At 47.9% G+C, this 24,423-nt stretch overlaps 1 protein-coding gene across 4 annotated transcripts in view; it reads right to left on the bottom strand.

Annotated features, from left to right (window-relative positions):
• Positions 1-13,190: 13,190 nt before the first annotated feature.
• TRIO (trio Rho guanine nucleotide exchange factor) overlaps positions 13,191-24,423 on the bottom strand; it is a 380,384-nt gene continuing 369,151 nt past the window's right edge. For all 4 annotated transcript variants that reach the window (XM_036848900.1, XM_036848901.1, XM_036848899.1 and 1 more), the window contains 4 exons: positions 20,806-20,884; positions 18,885-19,085; positions 16,185-16,323; positions 13,191-15,563 (listed from right to left, as the gene is read on the bottom strand). In XM_036848900.1, the coding sequence (XP_036704795.1) occupies positions 15,009-15,563; positions 16,185-16,323; positions 18,885-19,085; positions 20,806-20,884 (974 nt within the window). In that variant the 3' untranslated portion in view covers positions 13,191-15,008. The remainder of the gene's footprint in view (positions 15,564-16,184; positions 16,324-18,884; positions 19,086-20,805; positions 20,885-24,423) is intronic.

Genomic DNA, 24,423 nt, shown 5'->3' with positions numbered 1-24,423 from the left:
TACTGGAGTTTCCCCCCTGGGGAGGGGGAAACTCCAGTAATCATCCCCTCCCCCTCCCCATAAAGAGATTTAATGCACCTTCTGTTAGATTTTTCCTAGGTATTTTATTTTTAAAAATATTATGAGAAATGAGTCAGTTTTCTTTCATAAAGTACCCTGGCTACCACCCCCCAAATCCCTGCTTTCATGACTATGATTTACATTTGCTTAAAAAAATTTTTTTTTAACTCAAACTGAGCTTCCTTGTTTTGGGCTTATCCACCCACCCTGAAACATGAACGCCTTGGGGACATTGGCACCCATTGATAGGGAGGATAAGATTTCACAATCATTCCCAGCTGTAGACAATTAGAGTTTCCTCAGGAATCAAAATGCTCCCAACCAAGAAAGAGACACAGAACCGTGGAATAGAACCCATTTGCGGAAGTTAGAGGCAGAGCGGAAAGGTTCTGATCACGCCAATGGACACGCAATGGTCAGGTCATCCTTGGCTTCTCAGCTTCACAAATCCTCCTTAGAAATTATTTTATGGAAACACGTTTGATTTGCCTGCTTTCCAAATTTGGGAGCACTTTAAGCTGTGAGGTGCAAATGGGTTATCACTGGTGTGGAACTGGAAATTCTTGCCTAGAGTTAGGACTTCACTACCGCTTTGCTCAATGTCAAGTCCAGAATCTGTCAATTTCGATTACGGGCCAGAGCTGACAGTTACTATTCCTTGGTGAAGCGAGCAAAGACGTCCCCCTGCAGTGAGACCAGACTAAGCAAGAAGCAGGTGCAGCCAAACTTCCAACAGATGGAAACCTATTTCCAGGTCTCTAATTGAGAGAGCAAAGCTATCTGCTCAAGGCTTTTTTTTTTTTTTAATAATTACTTTGCTTATCTTCCAGGCATTGTTTTCCTTCCCGGCCTGGGCAGCAATTTAACCTAAAAGAAACGACTGCCAAGCTCCCTGGCAAAAGACCAAATGCCACCTGAAGTCAATACTAGGACAGATTAGTTCTCCTTAATGTCATTTAGAAGTGAAGGACAGTGTTATGTATTTAAATGGTGTATGGAACCCAATGCAAGGAAATGGTCTTTTCCATTTAGTGTCACATATCTTATTTTTTTTTAAATTAATAAACCGATGTTCTCTTTTTACTGGCACCTGCAAAATGATAAATAGCCTTATGAAAAGTCTTTTTTCAAACACAGCAATTTTTTAAGCAAACATTTAAGAATTTTAGATTAATCGTAGAAGCAAGCAGTCCTATAAACACAAATATAAAAATTTGAAGCTGGCGCCCTCATTAAAAACAACCTGCACTGTGCCCACAGAGTCAACATATGATATGAGGTAGAAGCCGCCCGGACTTTTGGCAGATAGTTTAAGGACGTTTACTCACGGGGTTTATGTTAGGATAAGGATGGCCCATCACTTTCACCTTAGCAGATCAGGTCCCAACTTCTAAGCTGGACTGTGGTCCAATAGGAAACAGGGGTTATGGATAAAATTTCCTATGCACGTAACGGCGCATAGGTAGTGGTTAGCTTTCCAGGGCAGCTGGCAGTCCGCTGAAGCCAGAAAGTACCCAGGACCCCCTTCCCAACTAGCCAGAGGGACGCAGATGCCCTCAGGGACCAGCCCGTGGAATTTGGCTTCCCCTTCCAGTGAGAAAGTTTTCCGGACTGTGCAGTAATGGGGTTGGGCCTGGTCTCTGGGGTGTGGAGCCCAAGGGGATTAGGAGCGATGGGGTGCAGCCTGGGGCTGAGACTGGCATGTGCTGGCTGAGGGAGAAGGCCCTGAGGATGGGCTCCCTTCTCGGCACCCCCGTCCTGGCCCGCACTGGCCTAGCAGGGGAAGAGCTAAGAGGTAGGCAGGAGCTGGATGGGAGAGGGGGCTGGCATGGGCTTTGCAGAGAGCCTCCAGGGGGCACGGGGAGGGACTTCCGGCTCCTGAATCGGAGGGAAGGGTATTCTTGGGGTAATCCCTGGTCCCGGCAGCTTCGTCTGTGGGATGTTCATGGTTCCAGGAAAGTCTGTCCTAGTGGTCTGGGGAGCAAGTGGGCTGGTCATCCTAAAACATGAGTCCTGGGCCAGCTCTGCCTCTGGCTGGCTATGAGAAGGACAAGACTTTTCAAGGGCTTTTTATTTTGAAATAATTATAAGCTCACAGAATGTTGCAAAAATAGAACAGGGAGGTCCCTTATACCTTTCAGCCAGTTTGGTTACATTTTAGGTAACTATAGTGCAACGTCACAACCAGCAAACTGACACTGGTACAATGGATGTGCTCAGTTCTATGCCGTTTTATCACACGTGTAGATCTGTGGAACCACCACTGCAATCGAGATACAGGACGGTTCCCTCATAAGAGTTCTCTCACCACCACCCTCAGCCCCTGGTAACCACTAAGCTGTGTTCCCCTCCATAACTTTGTCATTTTGAATGTGTTATGTATATATGGAATTACACAGTATGTACCTTTGAGTTTGGCTTTTTTCACCCAGTGTACTTCCCTTGAGATCTATCCAAGTCATTGTGCGTATCAGTAGTTTGTTACTTTTCACTGTTAAGTAGTATTCCAGGATGTGGATGGACCACAGTTTGTTTAGCTGTTCACCTACTGTAAGATAGATACTGTAGTTGTTCCCAGTTTGGGGTTATTAGAAATAAAGGCACTATGAACAATTGTGTACAGCTTGGCGTGTGCACGTCCATTTTCATTGCATTCCTGGGTAAATGCCCAGCAATGTGACTGCTGAGTTGTATGGTAAGTGTATGTTTAGTTTTTAAAGAAACTGCCAAACTGTTTTCCAGAGTGATCGTATCATTTTAGGTTCCCACCAGCCATGTGGGAACCAGTGATGCAGTTTCTCTGTCTTCGCCAGCATTTGGCGTCATCACTATTTTTAGTTTTTGCTGCTGTAATGGGGGTACTAGTAGTGATAACTCACCATGTCCTAATTTGCTTTTCCCCAGTGGCTAGTGATGTTGACTTACCTTTCCAGTGCTAATTGTCATCTGTGTATCCTCTTTGACTTCGGATTGCAGTCCTTTGTCTGCCAATTCTGGGAGCCAATGCCCTTTAAAAAACAGACTTACTTTTCACAGCAGTTTTAGGTTCACAGCAAAATTGAACAGAACGTAGAGATTTCTCACATGCCCCCTTCTCCAAACACACAGGGCCACCCTGGCTAGTAACATCCCACACCAGAGAGGTGCATTCGTTGTAACTGACGAACCTACATAGATACACCATCACCACCCCCAAGTCCATAGTTTCATTTCACTCCTGGTGTTGTGTATCCTACAGGTTTGCGCAAAAGTATAGTGACATATATCCACCATTATAGGATTATGCAGAGTAGTTTCACTGCCCTGAAAATCCTCTCCTCTGTGCTCTACCTGTTCATCCTTCCCTACCCCTGAACCCCTGGCCACCACTGATCTTTTTACTGTCTCCCTGGTTTTGCCTTTTCCAGAATGTTATATAGTTGGAATCATACCATATACAGCCTCTTCATACTGCCTTCTTTCACTGAGTATGACACATTTAGTGTTCTTCCATTTCATGGCTCGATAGCTCATTTCTTTTCAGTACTGAATAATATTCCACTGTATGGATGGACCACAGTTTATTTATTCAGTCACCTACTGAAGGACATCTTGGTTGCTTCCAAGTTTTAGCAATTATGAATAAAGCTGCTATAAACACCTGTGTGCATGTTTTTGGGTGGACATGTTTTCAACTCCTTTGGGTAAATATTAAGGAGCAGGATTGCTGGGTTGTATAGTAAAGTATGTTTAGTTTTGTAAGACACTGCCAAACTGGAGACATAAAGTTAGGAACTGTTGGCACAGAGGTGGCGTGGTATGTTGAAAAATGACGCTTCATTAGTCATCTATGTCCTAATCCCTGGAACATATGAATGTTACCTTTTATGGCAAAGATATGATTCAGTTAAGGACCTTGAGCTAGGGTGATTCTCCTGGATTATCCCTGTGGGCCTAAAATGCCATCACAAATGTCCTTATAAAAGAGAGGCAGAGAAGGTTTTTATATACACAGAAGAGAAGGCAATGTGAGGATGGAGCAGAGAGAGATTTGATGATGCTGGCCTTGAAGATTGGAGTGACGTGGCCACAAGCCAAGGAATGCTGGAAACTACCAGACGCTCCTTGGAAGTACTGGAAAGGAATAGATCCTTCTGTAGAGCCTCTGGAGAGAGTACAGCCCTGCTTACACCTTGATTTCAGCTCAGTAAGACTGATATTGGCCGCCAGAACTGTGAGAGGATGATCTTTATTTATTTTTTAAATGTTTTATTTATTTTATTTATTTATTCTGGCTGCGTTGGGTCTTTGTTGCTGCACATGGGCTTTCCCCAGTTGTGGTGAGTGGGGGCTACTCTTCGTTGTGGTGCACGGGCTTCTTATCGCGGTGGCTTCTCTTGTTGCAGAGCACGGGCTCTAGGCGCATGGGCTTCAGTAGTTGTGGCACACGGGCTCAGTAGTTGTGGCGCATGGGCTTAGCTGCTCCACGGCATGTGGGATCTTCCCGGACCAGGGCTCGAACCCGTGTCCCCTGCATTGGCAGGTGGATTCTTAACCACTGTGCCACCAGGGAAGTCCCGAGAGGATGAACTTTAGTGTTAAGTCACCAAGTCTGTGGTAATTTGTTAAATGCCACAGGCAACTAACACAGTGTTATACAAAAGGATGAAATCAATTGAGGTCAAAAGAGCCCGTGTCATCAGAGAAGGTGGCTCCCAGCTGACGCCTGTTAAGTCCCACAGGGGGGAGGTGGCATCAAAGAAAAAAGGAATGGTCCAGGGGACCGGAGGCAAGTGAATTTAACATCTGCGCAGCTGCAACGCCTGCTCTCATTTATATTCCCGATTTTGCCCACTTGGCCATGAAATTCAAAGAGAAAATAAAGGAACACTGACTTCTTCCCACCTTTGGGGAATATTATAACTCCTGGCATGGTAGAGCTTAGTGCCATGACGTCATTTTCATGTTTGCAAAAAAGTGATGCTTTGCATCTTTTCTCTTTTGGTGTGAGCATTTTAAAATAAATAGGGAAACCAGGTCATTTCCATAGCTTAACAACCCAGCAGTGTAGGCAGTTCTCAAATTATCAGTAGGTGTGTCTCAAAAATCTGTTTAATGTCACCTGTTCTGACCTCTTCTTTCCTGTATAAGCACATTCACATGAGGTAAACTTAGTTATAAAGAAACTGATGGATAGGGTAATATCAAGTGAAAGGTTTTTTAATCTTCAAAAATGGAGCAGAGATGCATGTTTTCTATAAGCAGTAATTATAAAGGAGGCAATTAGTTTTAAAGGCTCCACTTTTCTTGGACTTTCACAGGAGGCTTTGCCTTGCAAGCCCTTTACCTGTTATATTCTATGGAAGGAGGAAGCAGGAAAATGCTCTGGTAAACTCAGCAGTCCTGAGAAGAGGCCTCTGCACTGGGGCTTCAATAGAATGAGAGCCACAGAGTCAAAGACAAACCCCTATAAAAGCTTTGACTTGTAAATGAGAAACGGCCAATGGAAGCAAGAGATCTCTAAGGAAGCAAATGTTCTGCTGCCGTAAATTACAGCAGAATCATATCCTTCTCTCCCAGCCTTGCCATTGCTGGAGCAACCTGACGCCTGGACCCAACCCGAGGCCAGTCTGGAAACCCTGCTCTTTTCTGCTCCTTCAGAACTTCTGTTGGACAATTCATTGCATGCCCCCTTCTAGAAGATACTTGAGGCAACGCTCTTCCCTTCTCTCCCTCCAGATGTTTCTAGAGACCAGGGCTGGCCACGCATTCTCTGCAGGCCCTCCAGCCCTGTCCTGGGCCCACCTCTTCCCGTCCAGGCCACTGGCTCTAAGAAGCCCGGCCATTACTTACCATCCTCGTCAGTTATCCTTGCCTAGGTACTCTGTCTGGTTATTGTGGCATAGGAGTAGAATAGCAGTGTTGGTAGTTAAATAAGGCTTCAGCAAGAAATGAGTCAAGAAAAGGCACAGACAGTAAAATGTGCAATGAACTTAAATTCTGACCATTACTGGTTGTGTAGTTCCCCCCTTTTATAATTGATAAAATTGGTCGCTTTTGAAAAGAAGATTATGCAGTTGTTTTTGTACCTCTCAGGAGACCAATGTCACATAATCTTAAAATTAACAAATAAAAAGAGAAGCACTGATTCTGGACTTCTGTTTCTGGGAAGCTGGGCTCGATATACTTTTCCTATTCTCGCCAACTAAGTACAATGAAAACCCTGGACATTTTATATAAAACAAACTTAAGAAGACTCTGCAAGGTGAAGAGAAGAAAGCAGAGCAGTGAGGGAGCTCAAAGCTGAGAACCCAGCTGAGTTCTCCGGGTTTCTTTTTGCCTCGGATATCCCAGTCTGAGAGCTGAAGAAGTCTGCAATTTAGAAATGCCAATAGATGCAGTCAACGAAGGTCCAAACACAGCCCTGCTCTCTCTAGACAAAGGACCAGGGAAGGGGCAGCCTTGCAAGACAAAAACTTTCAGGCAATAACTTTTTCACTCAGCCAGACACTACAGAAGACACTGGCCATCACCCCACCCAGCAGCAAAGACTGAGCGGGGGGAGCCTAGATCCCCATCCTTGTCAGGTTACAATGGGCACCCCCTGCCCCCAGCCAAGGTGGTGTTAGAGGAGGCCAAATAGGGAGCTGGGACCTACATCCCCTAAGGGCAGTAACAAGATCCCCCAACCCCTTTTATCAGTGGGGATTCTGTGGGGAGCCTACAGTTCCGCTCCCATCCCACCAAGCAATCACAGGGCCCCTTCCCTACCCCACTGGGGCGGTGTCAGAGGAGGCCTAGTGCAGGGTCAGGACTTGTATCTTCCCCATGGTGTCTCGGGAGGCCTCGTGGAACCCAGAACCCTGTTCACCATTAATGAGGCAGCACCCAGCCCCCTCCCCCTGCTGGAAAGGTGTCAGAGGAAGCCAGCTAAATCAGAAGGTTTAACTGAGATTCAGAGTCTCACAACCTCATAATACCTAAAATGTCTCCATTTCAAGTGCAGATCATGCATGATACCAACCAGGAAAATCTCAACTTGCAAGAAAAAAGATAAGCAATAGACACCAATCATGAGATGCCAGGGATGTTAGAATTATCTGACAAAAGTTTGGAAGCAGCCATGATAAAAACCCTTCAGGAAACTATTACAAACGTGCTTGAAATAAATGAAAAGATCAAAAGTCTCAGTGAACAAATAGAAGATATAAAGAAAAAACAAATGAAATTTTAGAACATAGAAATACAACAGCCAAAATAAACTCAGTGTATGGGTTCAACATAGGAGTGTATGGGTGGAGAGAAGAAAGACTCAGTGTACTGGCTGATAGAAAAATAGAAGTTACCCCATCTGAACAACAAAGAGAAAACAGCTTGGGGAGGTGGGGAGGGGAAGAACACTGCCTCAGAGACCTGTGGGACCAAGTCAAAAATGTCTACATACTCATGTCACTGAAGTCTTTGAAGGAGAGAAGAAAGAAGGCAGGGCTCTAAAAGTACTGGAAAAAAATGACTGAAATTTGGCAAAAGATATAAACCTACAGATTCAAGAACCTGAATGGATCTCAGACAGAATAAACACAAATAAATCCACACTAAGACTCATCATGGGCAAACTTGTGAAAACTAAAAACAAAGAAATCTTGAAAGTGAGAGAAAAACATCTTACTTAGAAGAGAAAAAATTTGGATGACAGTAAATTTCTCATCAGAAGTCATGAAAGCCCAAAGGAAGTGGCACATTTTCTAAGTGCTGAAAGAAACGACCTGTCAGCCCAGAATTCAAGGTCCAGGAAAAATATCAGGAACGAAAGGGTAAATCCAGGCATTTTCAGATGAAGGAAAACTAAGGGAATATGTTGCCGGCAGAACTACCCTAAAAGAATGGTTTAAGTTAGTTCTCTAAGTAGAAAGGGAAGGATAAAGGAAGAAACCCTGGAATATCTGAAAGGAAGAAAGAACGATGGAAAGAGCAAAAATATGAGTAAACAGAGTACATTTTAGTCCTTTTAATTATGTTTGACAGTTGAAGCAAAGTTCTAACATTGTGTGATGTGTTCTGAATAGAGGAGATATTTACAACAGTTATAAACTGGAGAGGGTAATGCGACAAAAAGAGAGGGAAGTGTCACAAAAAGTGGTAAAATGGTGACACCAGTAGGCTGTGATGAGTTATGGATATATAATACCTAGAGAAACCACTAAAGTGATACAAAGAAATCAGTAGAGACGAATCAAAATGGAATTCTAAAAGTGCTCAAGCAACCCACAGGAAGGCAGGCGAAAGAAAACAGAAATGGAAACCAGAGAAAAGAACAATAAACCAAAAAATAAAAGTGCAGGCTTAAGCCTTACTTTTACAAATAATTACATTAAATATAAATAATCTAAATACACCAACTAAAAGAAATGGGCACTGTGGATTAAAAAGCATGATCCAATTGTATGCTGTCTGTAAGAAATCTACCATATATAATGATATAGTTATGTTAACAGTTAAAGGATGGAAAAAATATATGATGCAAACATTAGTTTAAAAAAAGTAGGAGTGACAACATTAATATCAGATGAAGTGGGTATTAGAGCAAAGGAAATTACTAGAGAGAAGAATGGAATATATTACAAAGTGATACAAGGGTTAACCTGCCAAGGAGACACAGTTATCCCAAGTATGTGTGTGTCAAAGAACAGAGCTGCAAAATATGTATGAGGCAAAACCAGATAGACATGAAAGAGGAAACAGAAAAATCCATAATTATAGTTGGAGACTTCAACATTCTTCTATCAATAATTGAATAACGAGACATGACATAGATCAATCTGAAAAGCACAAACTATCACAATTCACTCAATATGAAATAGATCATTTGAATAACTATGACAATTAAGGAAAGTGAATTCATAAAGCAAAAATTTCACATAAAGAAATCTCCAGGCCACATGGTTCCACTAGAGAAGTCTCCCAAACATTTAAAGAATTAACACCAATTTTATACAATCTCTTCCACAAAACAGAAGAGGAGATAACACTTCTCAATTCATTTTATGAAGCTAGTAGTACCTAATACCAAAACCAGACAAAGAAAGTTCAAAAAAAGAAAATTATGGACCACTATTCCTTATGAATATAGACATAAAAATCCTTAACAAAATATTAGTAAATACAATTCAGAAACAGAGAAAGAATGATACACCATGACTTAGTTGGGTTCATTCCAAGGATGCAAGGTCGGCTCAATATTCAAAAAATCAATCAGTATAATGCACCATATTAATAGGTTAAAGAAGACAAATTACATGATCATATCTATTGATATAGAAAAAATCTGGCAATATTCAACACCCATTCATGATAAAAAACTCTCAGGAAAACAGGGATGGAGGAGAACATCCTCAACTTGGTAAAGAGTATGTATAAAAATCTATAGCTTACATTGTATTTCATGGTGAAGGATGGAATGCTTTTCCACTTAAGATGAGGAACAAGACAAGGATGTCTGCTCTTACCACTTGTATTCAACATAATATTAGAAGTTGTAGCTAGTGAAATAAGGAAAGAAAAAGAAATAAAAGGCATACAAATTGGAACAGAAGAAATATAACTGTTCTCTATTTGCAGATGACATAATTATGCAGAAAATCCTAAGAAATCTACAAAAACACCTAGAACCAGTGAGTTTAGCAAATATGTAGAATAAAAGATAAACATTAAAAAATTAATTGTATTTCTGAATAGTAGCAATGAATTCATGGACACCAAAAGAAAAAATACAATATTTATAATTGCTTAAAAAAAGAGAAATACTTAGGTATAATTCTAGCAAAACATATACAAGAAATTTTAAAACTACAAAATGCTGATGACAGAAATCAAAGAAAATCTAAATAAATGGAGAGCTACAGTGTATTCATGGATTGGAAGACTCAACATAGTAAAGATGTCAATTCTTCCCGAATTGATATACAGGTTTAACGCAATTTCTATAAAACCTCCAGCAAGATATTTTGTAGATAAAAACAAGAGTATCCTAAAATTTATATGGAAAGGCAAAGGAACTAGAATAGTTAAAACAATTTTGAAAAAGAAGAATAAAGTGGGGGGAGGAGCAGTACAGTCTACCTGATTTCAAGACTTACTGAAAAGCAACAGTCATCAAAACTGTGTGGTTTCAGTGGAGGGACAGGTAATTAGATCAGTGGAACAGAACAGAGAACCCAGAGATAGACCTACATAAATGGGCCCAACTGATTTTTAACAAAATCAAAGAAGGGTAGCCTTTTCAACAAACAGTGCTAGAACAACTCGACATCCATCTGCAAAACAACAGCAAGAAAACAAACAAAAAAACCCCAAAAACCCCTCAACTTATATTTCATACCTTATACAAAGATTAACTCAAAATGGATCATGGACTTAAATGTAAAACTTAAAAACGTTTAGAAAAAACAAAAAACTTGGGAGAAAAAGCTTCAATGTAGGGCTAGGTAAAGAGTTTTTAGACTCAATACCAAGAAGCTTGATCCAGAAAAGAAAGAACTGATGAGAAGGACTCCATCAAATTAAAATCTTTTTCTCTATGAAAGATCCTGTTTGGAAAATTGAAGGACACACTACAGAGTGGGAGAAAATGTTTGACAATCACATCTCTGACAAAGGACTAGTATCTAGAATATATGAAGAACTCTCAAAACTCAACAATAAAAAGCCAAAGACTCCAATGAGAAAATGGGCAAAGGACACGAAGAGACATTTCACAGAAGAGGATAAACAGATGGCAATTAAGCACATGGAAAATGTTTAACATCACTAGCCATTAGGGAAATGCAAATTAAAACCACAATAACATGTCACAATGCACTTGTCAGAATGTCCCCTCTATCCCTGGCCAAAACAGTGACAACACCAAATGCTGGAAAAGATCTGAAGACACTGGATTACTCATGCATTGCTGGTGAGAATGTAAAATGGTAGAGTCTGGAAAACATTTTAGCAAACCTTCAAAAATGAAATATGCAACTACCATACGATCTGCCAATTGTCTGACATTTATGCCAGAGAAATGACGACGTATGTTCACACGAAAATCTGTATACATATGTTCATAGAAGCTTTACTTGTGACAGCCAAAAGCTGGAAAAAATTCAGACGTCCTTCAATGGGTGAATGGTTAAACAAACTATGGTACATCCACACTGTGGAATACCACTTAGTAATAAAAAGGAAAACTTGATACCCACAACAACCTGGGTGAATTTCCAGAGAATTACGCTCAGTGAGAAAATCCATCTCAGGTTATATAGTATATGACTCCATTTATGTAAGATTACAGAAATGACAAAATATAGAAATGGAGAACAGATCAGTGGTTGGCAGGGGTTAAAGGCAGAAGGGAGGTGAGTGTGGCTAGAAGAGGGCAACAGGAGGCATTCTGGTGGCGATGGGATGCCCTGCACCTTGACTGTACTGACGTCAAAATCCTGGTTGTGACATAGTGTTAAGAGTTTTCAAGATGTTGTCACTGGGGAAATCTCGGTGAAGGGTACATTTCATACACCTGCATGTGACTCTACAGTGATCTCACAACAAAAAGTTCAGCTTAATTTTGAAAAGCACATACTAGATGATCCTACTTATGTGAAGTTCAAAGGCAAACTAATTCATGGGTGATAGAAATCAGAACAGCCATCAGCTCTGGCAGGTAGGGACCTATTGGGAAGGGGCTGGAGGAATCTTCTGGGGGACGGTGGAAATACTGGACTATTTTGCTTTGGGTGATGATCACAGGTACAAACACATGTATAGAAATGTATTGAGCTATTTACTTATGGTTTGTGTACTTTATTTTTTGTAAGTTAAATCATGCACACACACACACAGAGCAACCTATCAATCCCACGGATTCTTTGTCTCTACAGTTATGTCTCAAAGATGTACAGTTGAAAGGCCTTTCCTTCCAATGATCTACAATGGTCTAATATTCTTTGGATATGACTTGCTATAAGATGATACTCATAATTTATTGCACAAAAATACTGGTAATCTTTTTTCCTTTAGAGCTAGAGAGAATGCCTGGATTAAAATACATATATATACATATATATATATAGAGAGAGAGAGAGAGAGAGAGAGACACAGAGAGAGAGAGAGAGAGTAACATGCAGAATAATATTTTGCTATTTGAGAAATCTAGGTAGTGATCGTGATAGGCCACTTTTCACTCGTGGGATGCTTTGCTAACCCGCAGGCATAAATACTTCCTTCAACAAGTGTCCGATTAAAAAACAGCAGAGCCTTGCCTCCCTCCTGCTGCTGAGGTGTGCCCTGTGGTGGCCACAGGACTCCCTCTGGGGCCTGACGCCGAGCTGCTGCGGCGTATTAGGACTGACCCTGCACTTCCGTCCCTCCGGGGCCCACCAAGCATCGCTGCCCTGGCGCCCGGGAGGAGGCACACACCTCAGGGGGAGCGAGCTTCCCACGCCCGGACTTGGGGTCTTAGCACAAATGTCATCCTCTCACACTTGTCTTCACTTCAGGATCAAACAGATGAAAAATATAGCCTTTACAGTGTGCTGAGCAAAGAGTCATGATCCCAGGGGGAACAAGTCAAAAAAGAAAGCAAAAAGGAATCAAAACAAGACAGATGACAGTGTTCATCAGGAAAGATGACCTACTGTCAGAAGCAGGCAGAAGCCACCACTGGGGGGTCTTCGCAGGTGTGGGTTCTTGGGATTGTTCCTAACGCAGGCGCTGGAACCTAGTGTTTCATGTGCTTTAATCCATCTGAACAACATTAATTTTGCTTTTCTGTGGCCAAGTTGCAACAGCTTTTCCCCTTGCTCTGATTACGTGTACATCAAGAACCAGGGGTACCTTAGTTATTCTAACCAGGACCGGTGCAGCCCCTCTGTAAACAGTCAGCTGACGTTCTGGTTTATATGCCAGCGTCTTCTGAGTCTGGGTTGTGCAACCAGTCTGCAGGGGTATGACCGACTCCCGTTGCTGGTGGCCTACAGTGGATTCCCAATCCAGAATATTCTCCTCCCCACGCCCCTCCCCTGACCCACCAGAGGCCCCTCCTTCAGTCTCTCCCTCATTGATCTCGCTTTTTGATTCAATAGTGACCAACTTGAATAAAAGGCCTAACACAAAAATCAGGCAAATATGTTTAATTTTTTAAAATAACTGATGGCAAAATAAAATATTTACATCACATCATACTGTGTAAACATGTAAGGTCTCTGTACAAAGAAATATACATGCAAAATAATGTAAAAATTTAACTGAAATAATAAAAGAAACAATACACAAATAAAAGTTGTGAGGTTACGAATACACATCCAGTTTTGAATCCAATTTCTTTTAAAAAGTTTCTGTACAATTTTACAAGAAACAAACAAAAACCCAACAAAAGAATAAATAAAATACATTGGAAGCTGCAAAGCTCAACTATGCCAGTTTATGGCTGAAGACGCAGGTGTCTGGCTGGCTTGGGAAGCGGGCTGTTTTTTTTGTTTTTTGTTTTTTTTTTAGTGTATTTCACACAACGAGGATAAAAAGACATCCAGAAAAATTCAAGCGTGCCCAGAAACGCAGCGTCTTTTGTTGAGGGCCTCCCACACCAGCGTGAATTCTGCCACAGTGCCACAGACGTCACTGCCAGCCTCCAGGCGGCTAGTGCTTAATTGGCTTTTATTTCTTACCAAAAGCTCAAAATCCAGCCGATTTTTGTACAGAAAGTTGAATGTCAAAAAGTCTAAAAAGTAGGAAATGTCCAGACTGATTTTGGGAAAAAAAAAATAATACTTTGGCATTCTGAATAATAGCATAATAAAATTTAAAACATTACCCTATTATCCAGTTTTATATTCAGAGTATGAAATCACTTTTTACAGTCCTCAAAACTGACAAATTTCACGAAGAGTTAAGCCTCTTTGAACCGATGGCACAGGGCAAAGACCCCCCTCCCACACCCCCCGACACACGCACAAAACCATAAAGCTCACCGTACGAAGTATGTGCTTTTTCTATATATTTATTACAGGTACAACAGAGGTCTTCATAAATAGTTGCATAAAATGTTAAAGCCACAACATTGCACATGATATGAAATAAAACCAAAAAAACCCCAATGAGTGCATTTACAGTATTTTCATCTGACTGTATACTGCTCAACAATCTGATTGACGGCTTGGGGGTGGGACGTGTGGGGAGGGGCAGAGGGGCAGGAAGCAACCCGATGTCCTCGGTGGATGGGCAGACCCCTCAGACGCCCAAAGGAAGCCCCGGGCGGGAGGCGGGGAGTGGGGGGCAGGGGGGTAAGGCAGGGGGGGGGAAAGGACAGACCGAAGGCAGGACCAGTCTTATATACAAGTAAGGCCTACATTTCCTCAGAGCAAAACGATTCATTCTATTTTTATGCAAAAGTTTGAGGTCGAATGCACGTTTCAGAAGCCTAGTCTGGCGTCGGGGCCAGAGGCACACAGACCAAGCAGCTGGAAAAGCTCAGAGCCAGGGGGACCCCGAGCTGGACGAGGCCGCGGAGACGGCCGCCGCTGGGGCGGGGGTCTTCCCCAGAGGTGTCCAGTATCTCTGTTTTGTTCGTTAACACCAGTGGTTGAACATAGGCATTTCGCCTCCTTGAAGAAATCCTGGAAAATGTTAAATTTGCAAAATTCTACTCATGTTCGTTTAAAAAAGTTTCCTTTTATTTTTTTTGCAGAAACCTGAATAAAAGACTGTGACACAGCAATGCTGTCTCCGCCCTCGCAGAGTGTTCGAGAAGGTCCTCCACCCCAGCACAGCTTGCAGCCCGAGTCCCAGGCACTGCCGAGCACAGCTCACTCGGAATGCAATTTCACACGATGAACGTACGGCAGCTGATCAGTTATGTTGGTTTGTGTTTCTCTTCAAAATTCAAACGCACAGCTGATTGGCAGGTGAAAGAGAATGAGAAAGGACTTCAAGACAGGTCAAACCCTAGGCAGGAGCCTGCTCTGTAAGAAGTTCTTAACGCTACGAATCGGTCGAACATCGTTCTGGTGTTTGCGCCGCTCAATGAAGGAGGTCAGTCTGGACGTGTCGAGGACGCCCGCGCCTCTGCCGTGGCCGTGGCCGTGGCCCGCCTGCAGCCACTGCTCCTGGAGGGCCAGCGCAGCCGAGGGACGCTTGCCAGGGTCCTCGTGCAGGAGGAAACACACGAAGTCCTTGGCCCTCTGGCTCACTCCTTGGAAGTAGTCATCTGGGAAACTAAAGTCTAGCCGGCAAATGTTCAGGCAGGTCTCTTCCACGCTGTCGTCCAGGAAGGGGGACACGCCGCTGAGAAGCACATAGGCCAGCACTCCAACACTCCACGTGTCCGAGGTCAGGGAGACCGGGTTCCCCAGGATGACTTCGGGGGCTGCGAACTCGGGGTTCCCCAGTAACTGGTGGATGTGGTAGGTCGTGTTGAGCTGGACAGCATCTCCAAAGTCCGCTAGTTTGATGGTTGGCTTGGCTAAACTCTGATCCACTAGGATGTTTTCGGGCTAGGAGACAGGACAAGACAACCGTCATCCACTCCAGCCACCCCCGTCTCAAGCTGAGGTGCGAGGCTCACCAGGCATCTACGAGGTCGACTGGCGCCGACCGTCCACGTGCGAAACAGGACAAAGCCCTCGGGAGGACAGAGAGCCCACACAGAGGAGAAGCTGCCCTGACTTCTCTGGAACTTTCACGCACAGCTGCTGTGTTAAACCGTGCAGGTGAGTGAAGCCGGGGATTCATCTTCCCTCCCGGCGGCGGCGGCAGCGACCCTCCGCCTCCCGCCTCCCGCCTCAGGCCTCCCGCCTCCGACTCTGCCTCCGCCTCCCGCCTCCGTCACCCTGCTCCAGCCCCAACCCGACCCAGCGACACTCACAGGAACCCCCTGAAATCGCAAGAAATGTCTGAAGACCTCACACGTTTACCTGGTACTTTATTGCTTGTGTATATCCAACGTTTAAAAACAGAGATTAGAAATCACTGCTCCCATCTCCCACCCCTTGTGTTGGTCCCCAGTCCCCGCGGGCTCCTGGCCTGGCTTCAGAGGACAGGCCGAGAGTGGGCTCTGCATCCCGCGTGGCCGCGCTAGGGTCCCTCGGCTTTCCCGTCCCCGGGGCCCCACTAACCTTTAGGTCCAGGTGTGCTATCCTGCAGTTGTGAAGGTAACGGACGGCTTCCAGAACCTCCCCCAGATATGCCCTGATCTTCCCCTCCGTGAGGTTTCCCCATCGCACCACACATTCCAGGAGCCGTCCCTGGTCAGCCCTGCAGAGGAAGGAATGCGCGTTACGGTGCGGGTCACTTTAGACCCGTCTCCTGCGATATACGCGTCACCTCCGTGCCCCATTGTCACTGTTCTGTCAGCTTTTGGGGATCATACCTCTACCTGAAGGCAGGACGGGATCAAGAGGGCGATTTCTTTTTAAGCTCACTGTGGAGGCACAAGTGGGGAACAAGGCATCTGGACCCACAGAGGGAACTGGGAGGCGGAGATGGGTGCACCCAGGCTCCCCAACCCCACCCCCAGCAGGCTTGACTCAAACCCTGCCCCTTGGATGTGAGCACAAGACCTGGGCAAGCTGCCTGGCAGTGCCTGGCACACAGCAGGCACTCTGCAGGTACCTGCTGGAGGAGGGGATAATGTGAGACCACCTCCCCAAGCCTTAGTCTCGTCATCTGGAAAACGGGTCATGTGACGGCTGAACGAGAGAACGTTAAGACACATACAATACAGTGAGGGCTTCACGTTGGACTCAAAGTCTTCCTACTGTGAAATTACTTTTAACATTTAAAAAACACCTATACAGAGCCGCCCCGTGCCAGGGACTAAGTGCTTTCTATCAATTCACGTAATCCTCACGACAACTCTCTGGGAAGAGTGTTTTACGGTCCCCATTTTACAGATGAGGAAACGGAGGCACAGAGAAGGTATGTAACTTTCCCAAGGTCACACAGCTCATAAGGGAAGGCTAGACTTGCAATGAGGTGGTCTGGCCCCAGTCTCCCTGAACACCGGGCTAGGCTACCCCCTTTGCAAAACAGAAATTTATGGAAAGATCAGCCACCTGTTTCGTAATGTCAAGTAATCAAGGGAACTTTGGTAGTAAGTAGTTTGTTACGAAAATAAACCCTATTAACAGCAATGATGAGGCCAAACCATTTAGTTTCCAGTGAAAAGAAATGACAGCTGAATGCACTGAAAATGTAAACCAGAAACCGAGGTCCTGCAGGAGATTTCTGACAAGGACTCTAGGACTCTCTTTCTGTTGCAACTCCCTGGGGAAGATGAGCAGAGGCTTTTAGTCACCAAGCTTCTAGAGCCAGAAAGTGCCTTCCCCGGTACTGAGGGCCCACAGGGCCCAGGCCTCTGCCTGGACATCGTTTTAGCCCCGTAACGATCCCTCAAGTAGCTGAGAGTCCACGGGAGCCGAGGTTGAGAAACAAGCCCCAGGTCCGCCGACCTGCCCTTTGCACACGACGGCCAGCCTTGGGGGCGGCTGGGGAGGGCGGAGGTCCTTCCTGCTCCCTCCGCCATCTGGGAGGTTTGTTAGGCCGGAGAGGGGGCTGAACAGGCCCCGGGAGATGCTCCAGCGGGAGCCCTGGGCGGGGACACCCTCAAAACATCCCCTCCCCAGGGTCGGCGGGGAGCGGGGCTGGGGCTGGACCTGGCGCCGAGGGCCCTGCAGCAGCTGCACCTGTGAAGGCTGTGACACGGAGACACTTCCAAACTCCTTACGAACGTGACCGATGGGATGGCGGGTGCGGGGCCTCAAGGGAGTCCCCGCGAGCAAGGAGCCCACGGTCCCTGTGACCGCGCCCCGCGCGCTCCACGGCTGGTCCTCCTGCCAGGCCCACTCTTCCCAACAACGCGTCAAGGACTAGGAAATGGCACAAAAGATGGTGCTCTGGCCAATGGAAACGAACTCGTGAATCCAAGTAAATGTATGAAATGACTCCCCCTGAAAAGGAGGACTAGGAATTTCAACAAAGCTACATGACGAGGTGTCTCAGAGAGACCAGAATGTTCTAAGGGCAGGGCTTCTCAACCCGGTGTTACTGATACTTTGGGACAATGGTCCTCTGTTGCAGGGCTGCCCTGTGCCCTGCGGGACGGCGAGCTGTGACCAGCAAAACGTCTGCAGACTTTGCCAAATGTCCCCTGAGGGGCAAAATGCCCCCAGGCTGAGGCCCCCTGCTCTTGGGTCAGAGGTCTCACACTTTATCTTTAAACGACTCCAGTGTTCCCCGAGATGGCACACAGGGCCCAGTAAGCACCACGGGGACCAGCGGGCTGCCCTGGGGGAGCCACCCCCCTCCAGAGGGCGCACCTACGCTCCCGTCCTCATCACCCTTGGAGGGGCAGGATGGGCCCCGGGGCAGAGCTGGATGCCGAAGCATCAGACACGAGCAGGTCTGAGCCAGCCCACAGGCGCCCACCAGCCGGCCTCGCCCAGCTGGGCAGACACGTGGGATCAGGTCAGCCCGAGGGCACGAGCAGGGGTGTGGTCTGCAGAGGCCTGGCCTCCCGGGACCTTTGGGAACCGGGGGGGGGGGGGGGGCATCTCCAGGTTGGCTGAGACGCCCGAGGGAGCCTGGGTGGGGAGCATTGTGATGCTAGGTTTGTGCTTCCTTGTCAGGCAGCTATACTTCCCTCTAGCACTGCTGGAAAGCTCTAGAACTGTGGTCTCTGAGAGCAGACGTGTGTTTTTAGAAGTTCTGTGAATCCTAAAATCCTGATTTCTATACTTCTTGGGGAATAAACAGCAAGACCACTTGGGGCTGAGGCCGAGCGCCAGAAAGAGGAGAGGCAGCTGGCGCGTACGCACATTTCCAGAACCAGGACGTAGCTCGTGGAGGTCTCGAAGGTGTCGAGGAGGCCAACCAGCAGCGGATGCTGGAGGTTCTGCAGGATTCCGAGCTCGTGGGTGACCTGGTCGCGCTTCATCAACTTCTTGTTCACGAACTTAGTGGCCACCGCTCGTTTGGTGCCCTTCTGATCACATTTCTTAACGACAGAGAATCTGCCCCTAGAAGACAGGTGGAGAAGACCATTTTCAGAGGACTCTGAGGGTGTCACGGAGAAAAGACTCTTTTGACCCAGGCAGCCTCCCCAGCTGGTGGCCCTGCTCTCCCCGGCACCAGCGGAGGGGCTGCAGCCACGCGACGGCCCCGAGGAAGCCTGCCTGTGCCTGTCCTGTCTCCTCTCCTCCCCTCCCAGAGGCGGGCTCCGTCTGGCCGAGGACAGCCACGTGACGTGCTCCTGCCGCTGAACGGAGCAGCCGTGACATCGTGACATTTACCAGGCGGCTTCCACCTTGCTCTCATGGAAACCTCGCCGCGCGAAGAAGCCTGGAACGGACTACTAGGTGGCCCCTGGGCACCCCATGCCTCCCACTTCGGACGGGAGCGTCGACTGTCGTCCCCGTGTCTGTCTTGCCGCTGCAGGATGTGAGTCGGGGGGCTGGTAACTCATCTCTAGTTTGTGGTTTCCGGAGCTGCACCCAGCGAACCACATCCAGGAAGCCTCGGCTGCACCTCGACTGGATCCGGATAACAAGATCCTGGACCTCAAGCCTGAGCCGGCTGCCACGGTGGGATGAGATTCGGGGGCTGGGGAATGCAGACTGCGGGGAGGAAGGTGGGCACACTGCTTTGCCCCTCCTCCCACGGACAGGCGGAGTCTCTTTCTCCTCCCTTGGACCTGGGCTGGCGGGTGGCTGTTTGCGTCCACAGAATGTGGACAAAGTGTGGTGGTTAATTTCTGAAGCTGGGCCCTGAGAGGCTGCAGCCTCTGCTTCTGCGCTCCCGGGCTGCGTCTGCCGTCACACGAGGAGGCCCAGGGTGAACGTCTACGTGGAGAGAGGCCACAGACACGCGGCTGAGGCACGGGGGTGCCAGCTGACCGAGCCCAGGAGGGACCAAGAGAGTAACTGTCCGGTCAGTGGCACGCTGCACAAAGTGGTGCATCTCTGCTGCTGCGGACAGCAGGGCTGAGCCTCGTGCGGCGACAGGTGACTGACGGGCGCTTCGGGCTGATCCACACAGGTGTGTGCGTGGATCCCTGGAGCCAGCGGACCAGGAGTGGCCACCGGAGTATACGAGGCCGCTGCGGGGGGTCTTGGAAAGCTTTTAACGGGGACAAGCCCAGCTGTCATGCTTCTGACCTTCTTCTTGCCCTACGGGACGTGACAGGATGTGCGGCTGAGTGCCGTGCCGCGGCAGAAGGGGCGGGGTGACCGAGGGCGCCGCTGAGCCACCGCCTGAGCCCGGGCTGCCGTCCGGAGGGGCACGGCCCCTCTCTGTCGAAGCCCCCTCTTGGTCTACGCAGGGGGACCCTAAATCTCCAGGCACAGCTGAGACCTGGAGGACACATTCAGCCCCTCTCAACTGGGTTCCAGAGAATAATGTCCCACGAGAAAGGGTCTGAGTGACTCTTCCCTGGATTCTCCCAAGGATGGGGCGTAGCTAGTGCTGCCCTGGACACGGAGCAGGAGGGAATTCATCGCATCACCGGACGGCTCACGGTATTGAGCCTTAATTCTCTCTTGGAACCTGCACTGGAAATCTCCTCCTCACTTCCTCAGTGTTTAATACCAAAAGGCAATTACAGGTTACATTTCGGATGTAATACATCTAACTTCCAACTGCTGGCAAAATCCGCCATTGAACTTTCTCTGTGGGCTCCTACAGAGTCGTGTCTCTCACTCTGCGATCTCGGGGCGGGGGGCTCCGGGTTCTCCACCGTACCTGCCAAGCTCAGCCACTTCGCTGTAGAAGCAGTCAAAGTTGTCCTTCCAGGTCACCATGATGCCATCACTCCCTGGACCTGCAAGAAAGGCAGCATCTCCCTGAGCCTGGCGTACGGGGCGCCTCTCGGGGAAGGAGACTAGAGCCCTGCGCTGTCCAACGTGGCAGCTGCCCGGGCCGCTGAGCATCTGAACGGAGGCTCGTGGAAATGGAGACGCACCAGAAGTATAAAATCCACACGGCGCTGGGACTTAGTATGAGACAAAGATGGATTTATGTGACAGAAATAAACACACACTTGCTTTTCCATTATTTTCCCATTTGCACTTCTGTAAGACCATTCCTGTGAACAGCCTTCTGTCTCCCTAAGCTCCCTTGCTTTCACCAGGGATTTGTTAAAAAAAAAAAAAAAATCACCTGCATACTTTTTGTGACATCTTTTAAAAATTAGAACATTGGTGATTCTCTACTGTCAAATTCAAAATTATCTTCCTTTCCTGCGCTGTGATCCAAAAACCAAAACCCTTCCCTTCTTTGACTTATGAGATTAAAATATACGGGATTAAGATATACAGCATAAAAACTTCTAAAGACAATTCTGTTTACTGTCTACACACAGGGCACTCCTGGACTCAATTCATCTTTTAGTCCTTTTATTTATTTACTTACCATAGTTTTAAAAAATTGGTTTTATGTAATTTATTTAACTTATTTTAGTTCTTTAAGTGTCACTCTAGGAGGCTGCACTCTAGGAGGCTGTCACTCTAGGAGGCTGTCACTCTAGGAGGCTGCACTCTAGGAGGCTGTCACTCTAGGAGGCTGCACTCTAGGAGGCTGTCACTCTAGGAGGCTGCACTCTAGGAGGCTGTCACTCTAGGAGGCTGTCACTCTAGGAGGCTGCACTCTAGGAGGCTGTCACTCTAGGAGGCTGTCACTCTAGGAGGCTGCACTCTAGGAGGCTGCACTCTAGGAGGCTGTCACTCTAGGAGGCTGTCACTCTAGGAGGCTGCACTCTAGGAGGCTGTCACTCTAGGAGGCTGTCACTCTAGGAGGCTGCACTCCAGGAGGCTGTCACTCTAGGAGGCTGTCACTCTAGGAGGCTGTCACTCTAGGAGGCTGCACTCTAGGAGGCTGTCACTCTAGGAGGCTGTCACTCTAGGAGGCTGCACTCTAGGAGGCTGTCACTCTAGGAGGCTGTCACTCTAGGAGGCTGCACTCTAGGAGGCTGCACTCTAGGAGGCTGTCACTCTAGGAGGCTGCACTCTAGGAGGCTGTCACTCTAGGAGGCTGTCACTCTAGGAGGCTGCACTCTAGGAGGCTGTCACTCTAGGAGGCTGCACTCTAGGAGGCTGTCACTCTAGGAGGCTGTCACTCTAGGAGGCTGTCACTCTAGGAGGCTGCACTCTAGGAGGCTGTCACTCTAGGAGGCTGCACTCTAGGAGGCTGCACTCTAGGAGGCTGTCACTCTAGGAGGCTGTCACTCGAGGAGGCTGCACTCTAGGAGGCTGTCACTCTAGGAGGCTGTCACTCTAGGAGGCTGCACTCCAGGAGGCTGTCACTCTAGGAGGCTGCACTCTAGGAGGCTGTCACTCTAGGAGGCTGTCACTCTAGGAGGCTGCACTCTAGGAGGCTGTCACTCTAGGAGGCTGCACTCTAGGAGGCTGTCACTCTAGGAGGCTGTCACTCTAGGAGGCTGCACTCTAGGAGGCTGTCACTCTAGGAGGCTGCACTCTAGGAGGCTGTCACTCTAGGAGGCTGCACTCTAGGAGGCTGTCACTCTAGGAGGCTGCACTCTAGGAGGCTGTCACTCTAGGAGGCTGCACTCTAGGAGGCTGCACTCTAGGAGGCTGTCACTCTAGGAGGCTGCACTCTAGGAGGCTGTCACTCTAGGAGGCTGCACTCTAGGAGGCTGTCACTCTAGGAGGCTGCACTCTAGGAGGCTGTCACTCTAGGAGGCTGTCACTCTAGGAGGCTGTCACTCTAGGAGGCTGCACTCTAGGAGGCTGTCACTCTAGGAGGCTGCACTCTAGGAGGCTGTCACTCTAGGAGGCTGCAACTCTAGGAGGCTGCACTCTAGGAGGCTGTCACTCTAGGAGGCTGCACTCTAGGAGGCTGTCACTCTAGGAGGCTGCACTCTAGGAGGCTGTCACTCTAGGAGGCTGCACTCTAGGAGGCTGTCACTCTAGGAGGCTGCACTCTAGGAGGCTGTCACTCTAGGAGGCTGCACTCTAGGAGGCTGTCACTCTAGGAGGCTGCACTCTAGGAGGCTGCACTCTAGGAGGCTGTCACTCTAGGAGGCTGCACTCTAGGAGGCTGTCACTCTAGGAGGCTGCACTCTAGGAGGCTGTCACTCTAGGAGGCTGCACTCTAGGAGGCTGTCACTCTAGGAGGCTGCACTCTAGGAGGCTGTCACTCTAGGAGGCTGCACTCTAGGAGGCTGTCACTCTAGGAGGCTGCACTCTAGGAGGCTGTCACTCTAGGAGGCTGCACTCTAGGAGGCTGTCACTCTAGGAGGCTGTCACTCTAGGAGGCTGTCACTCTAGGAGGCTGCACTCTAGGAGGCTGTCACTCTAGGAGGCTGCACTCTAGGAGGCTGTCACTCTAGGAGGCTGCACTCTAGGAGGCTGTCACTCTAGGAGGCTGCACTCTAGGAGGCTGTCACTCTAGGAGGCTGTCACTCTAGGAGGCTGCACTCTAGGAGGCTGTCACTCTAGGAGGCTGCACTCTAGGAGGCTGTCACTCTAGGAGGCTGCACTCTAGGAGGCTGTCACTCTAGGAGGCTGCACTCTAGGAGGCTGTCACTCTAGGAGGCTGTCACTCTAGGAGGCTGCACTCTAGGAGGCTGCACTCTAGGAGGCTGTCACTCTAGGAGGCTGCAACTCTAGGAGGCTGCACTCTAGGAGGCTGCACTCTAGGAGGCTGCACTCTAGGAGGCTGTCACTCTAGGAGGCTGCACTCTAGGAGGCTGTCACTCTAGGAGGCTGTCACTCTAGGAGGCTGCACTCTAGGAGGCTGTCACTCTAGGAGGCTGCACTCTAGGAGGCTGTCACTCTAGGAGGCTGCACTCTAGGAGGCTGCACTCTAGGAGGCTGCACTCTAGGAGGCTGTCACTCTAGGAGGCTGCACTCTAGGAGGCTGCACTCTAGGAGGCTGCATCCTACACCTGGTGCAGCTGGAGGACCCAGGAGAAATCTCAGCAGCCCTGGACTGCACAGCTGGCACAGCTGTGAAACGGCAGCTGGGAATCAGCCAGGACGTGTTGCTCACTAAGCATCTGCATACGTCAAGCGCATCTACAGGAAATGCTAAAAGGCCTAAGATACGAGTTCTGCTGCCAGCAGCTCAGGGTTTAGCTGAGGAGAGAGATCAGACCTTGCTGGGCATGGAGAGAGCAAGGGCTTTAGTCCCACCAGGGTCGTCCTGCGCTCATGGAAGGGCTGGGAGGACACACCCTCTGGAAGGGTTGTTACGGGCTAGGACGGTACACAGAGCCTGCTCGGGGCTCGCCCACACTCCCATCTTTCCTTTCTTTTCATTCTATTCTACATGAGACTGACTGAGGATAGCTTCTCTTAGAGCTAAAGCATCAACTGAACAATCGGATGAGTGAGAAGTTGG

Source organism: Balaenoptera musculus, chromosome 3, assembly GCF_009873245.2.
Source record: "Balaenoptera musculus isolate JJ_BM4_2016_0621 chromosome 3, mBalMus1.pri.v3, whole genome shotgun sequence".
In the NCBI taxonomy this organism is placed as follows: Eukaryota; Metazoa; Chordata; class Mammalia; order Artiodactyla; family Balaenopteridae; genus Balaenoptera; species Balaenoptera musculus.
The sequence above is the reverse complement of the archived record's forward strand: the minus strand, read 5'-3'. Positions and strand labels throughout refer to the sequence as shown.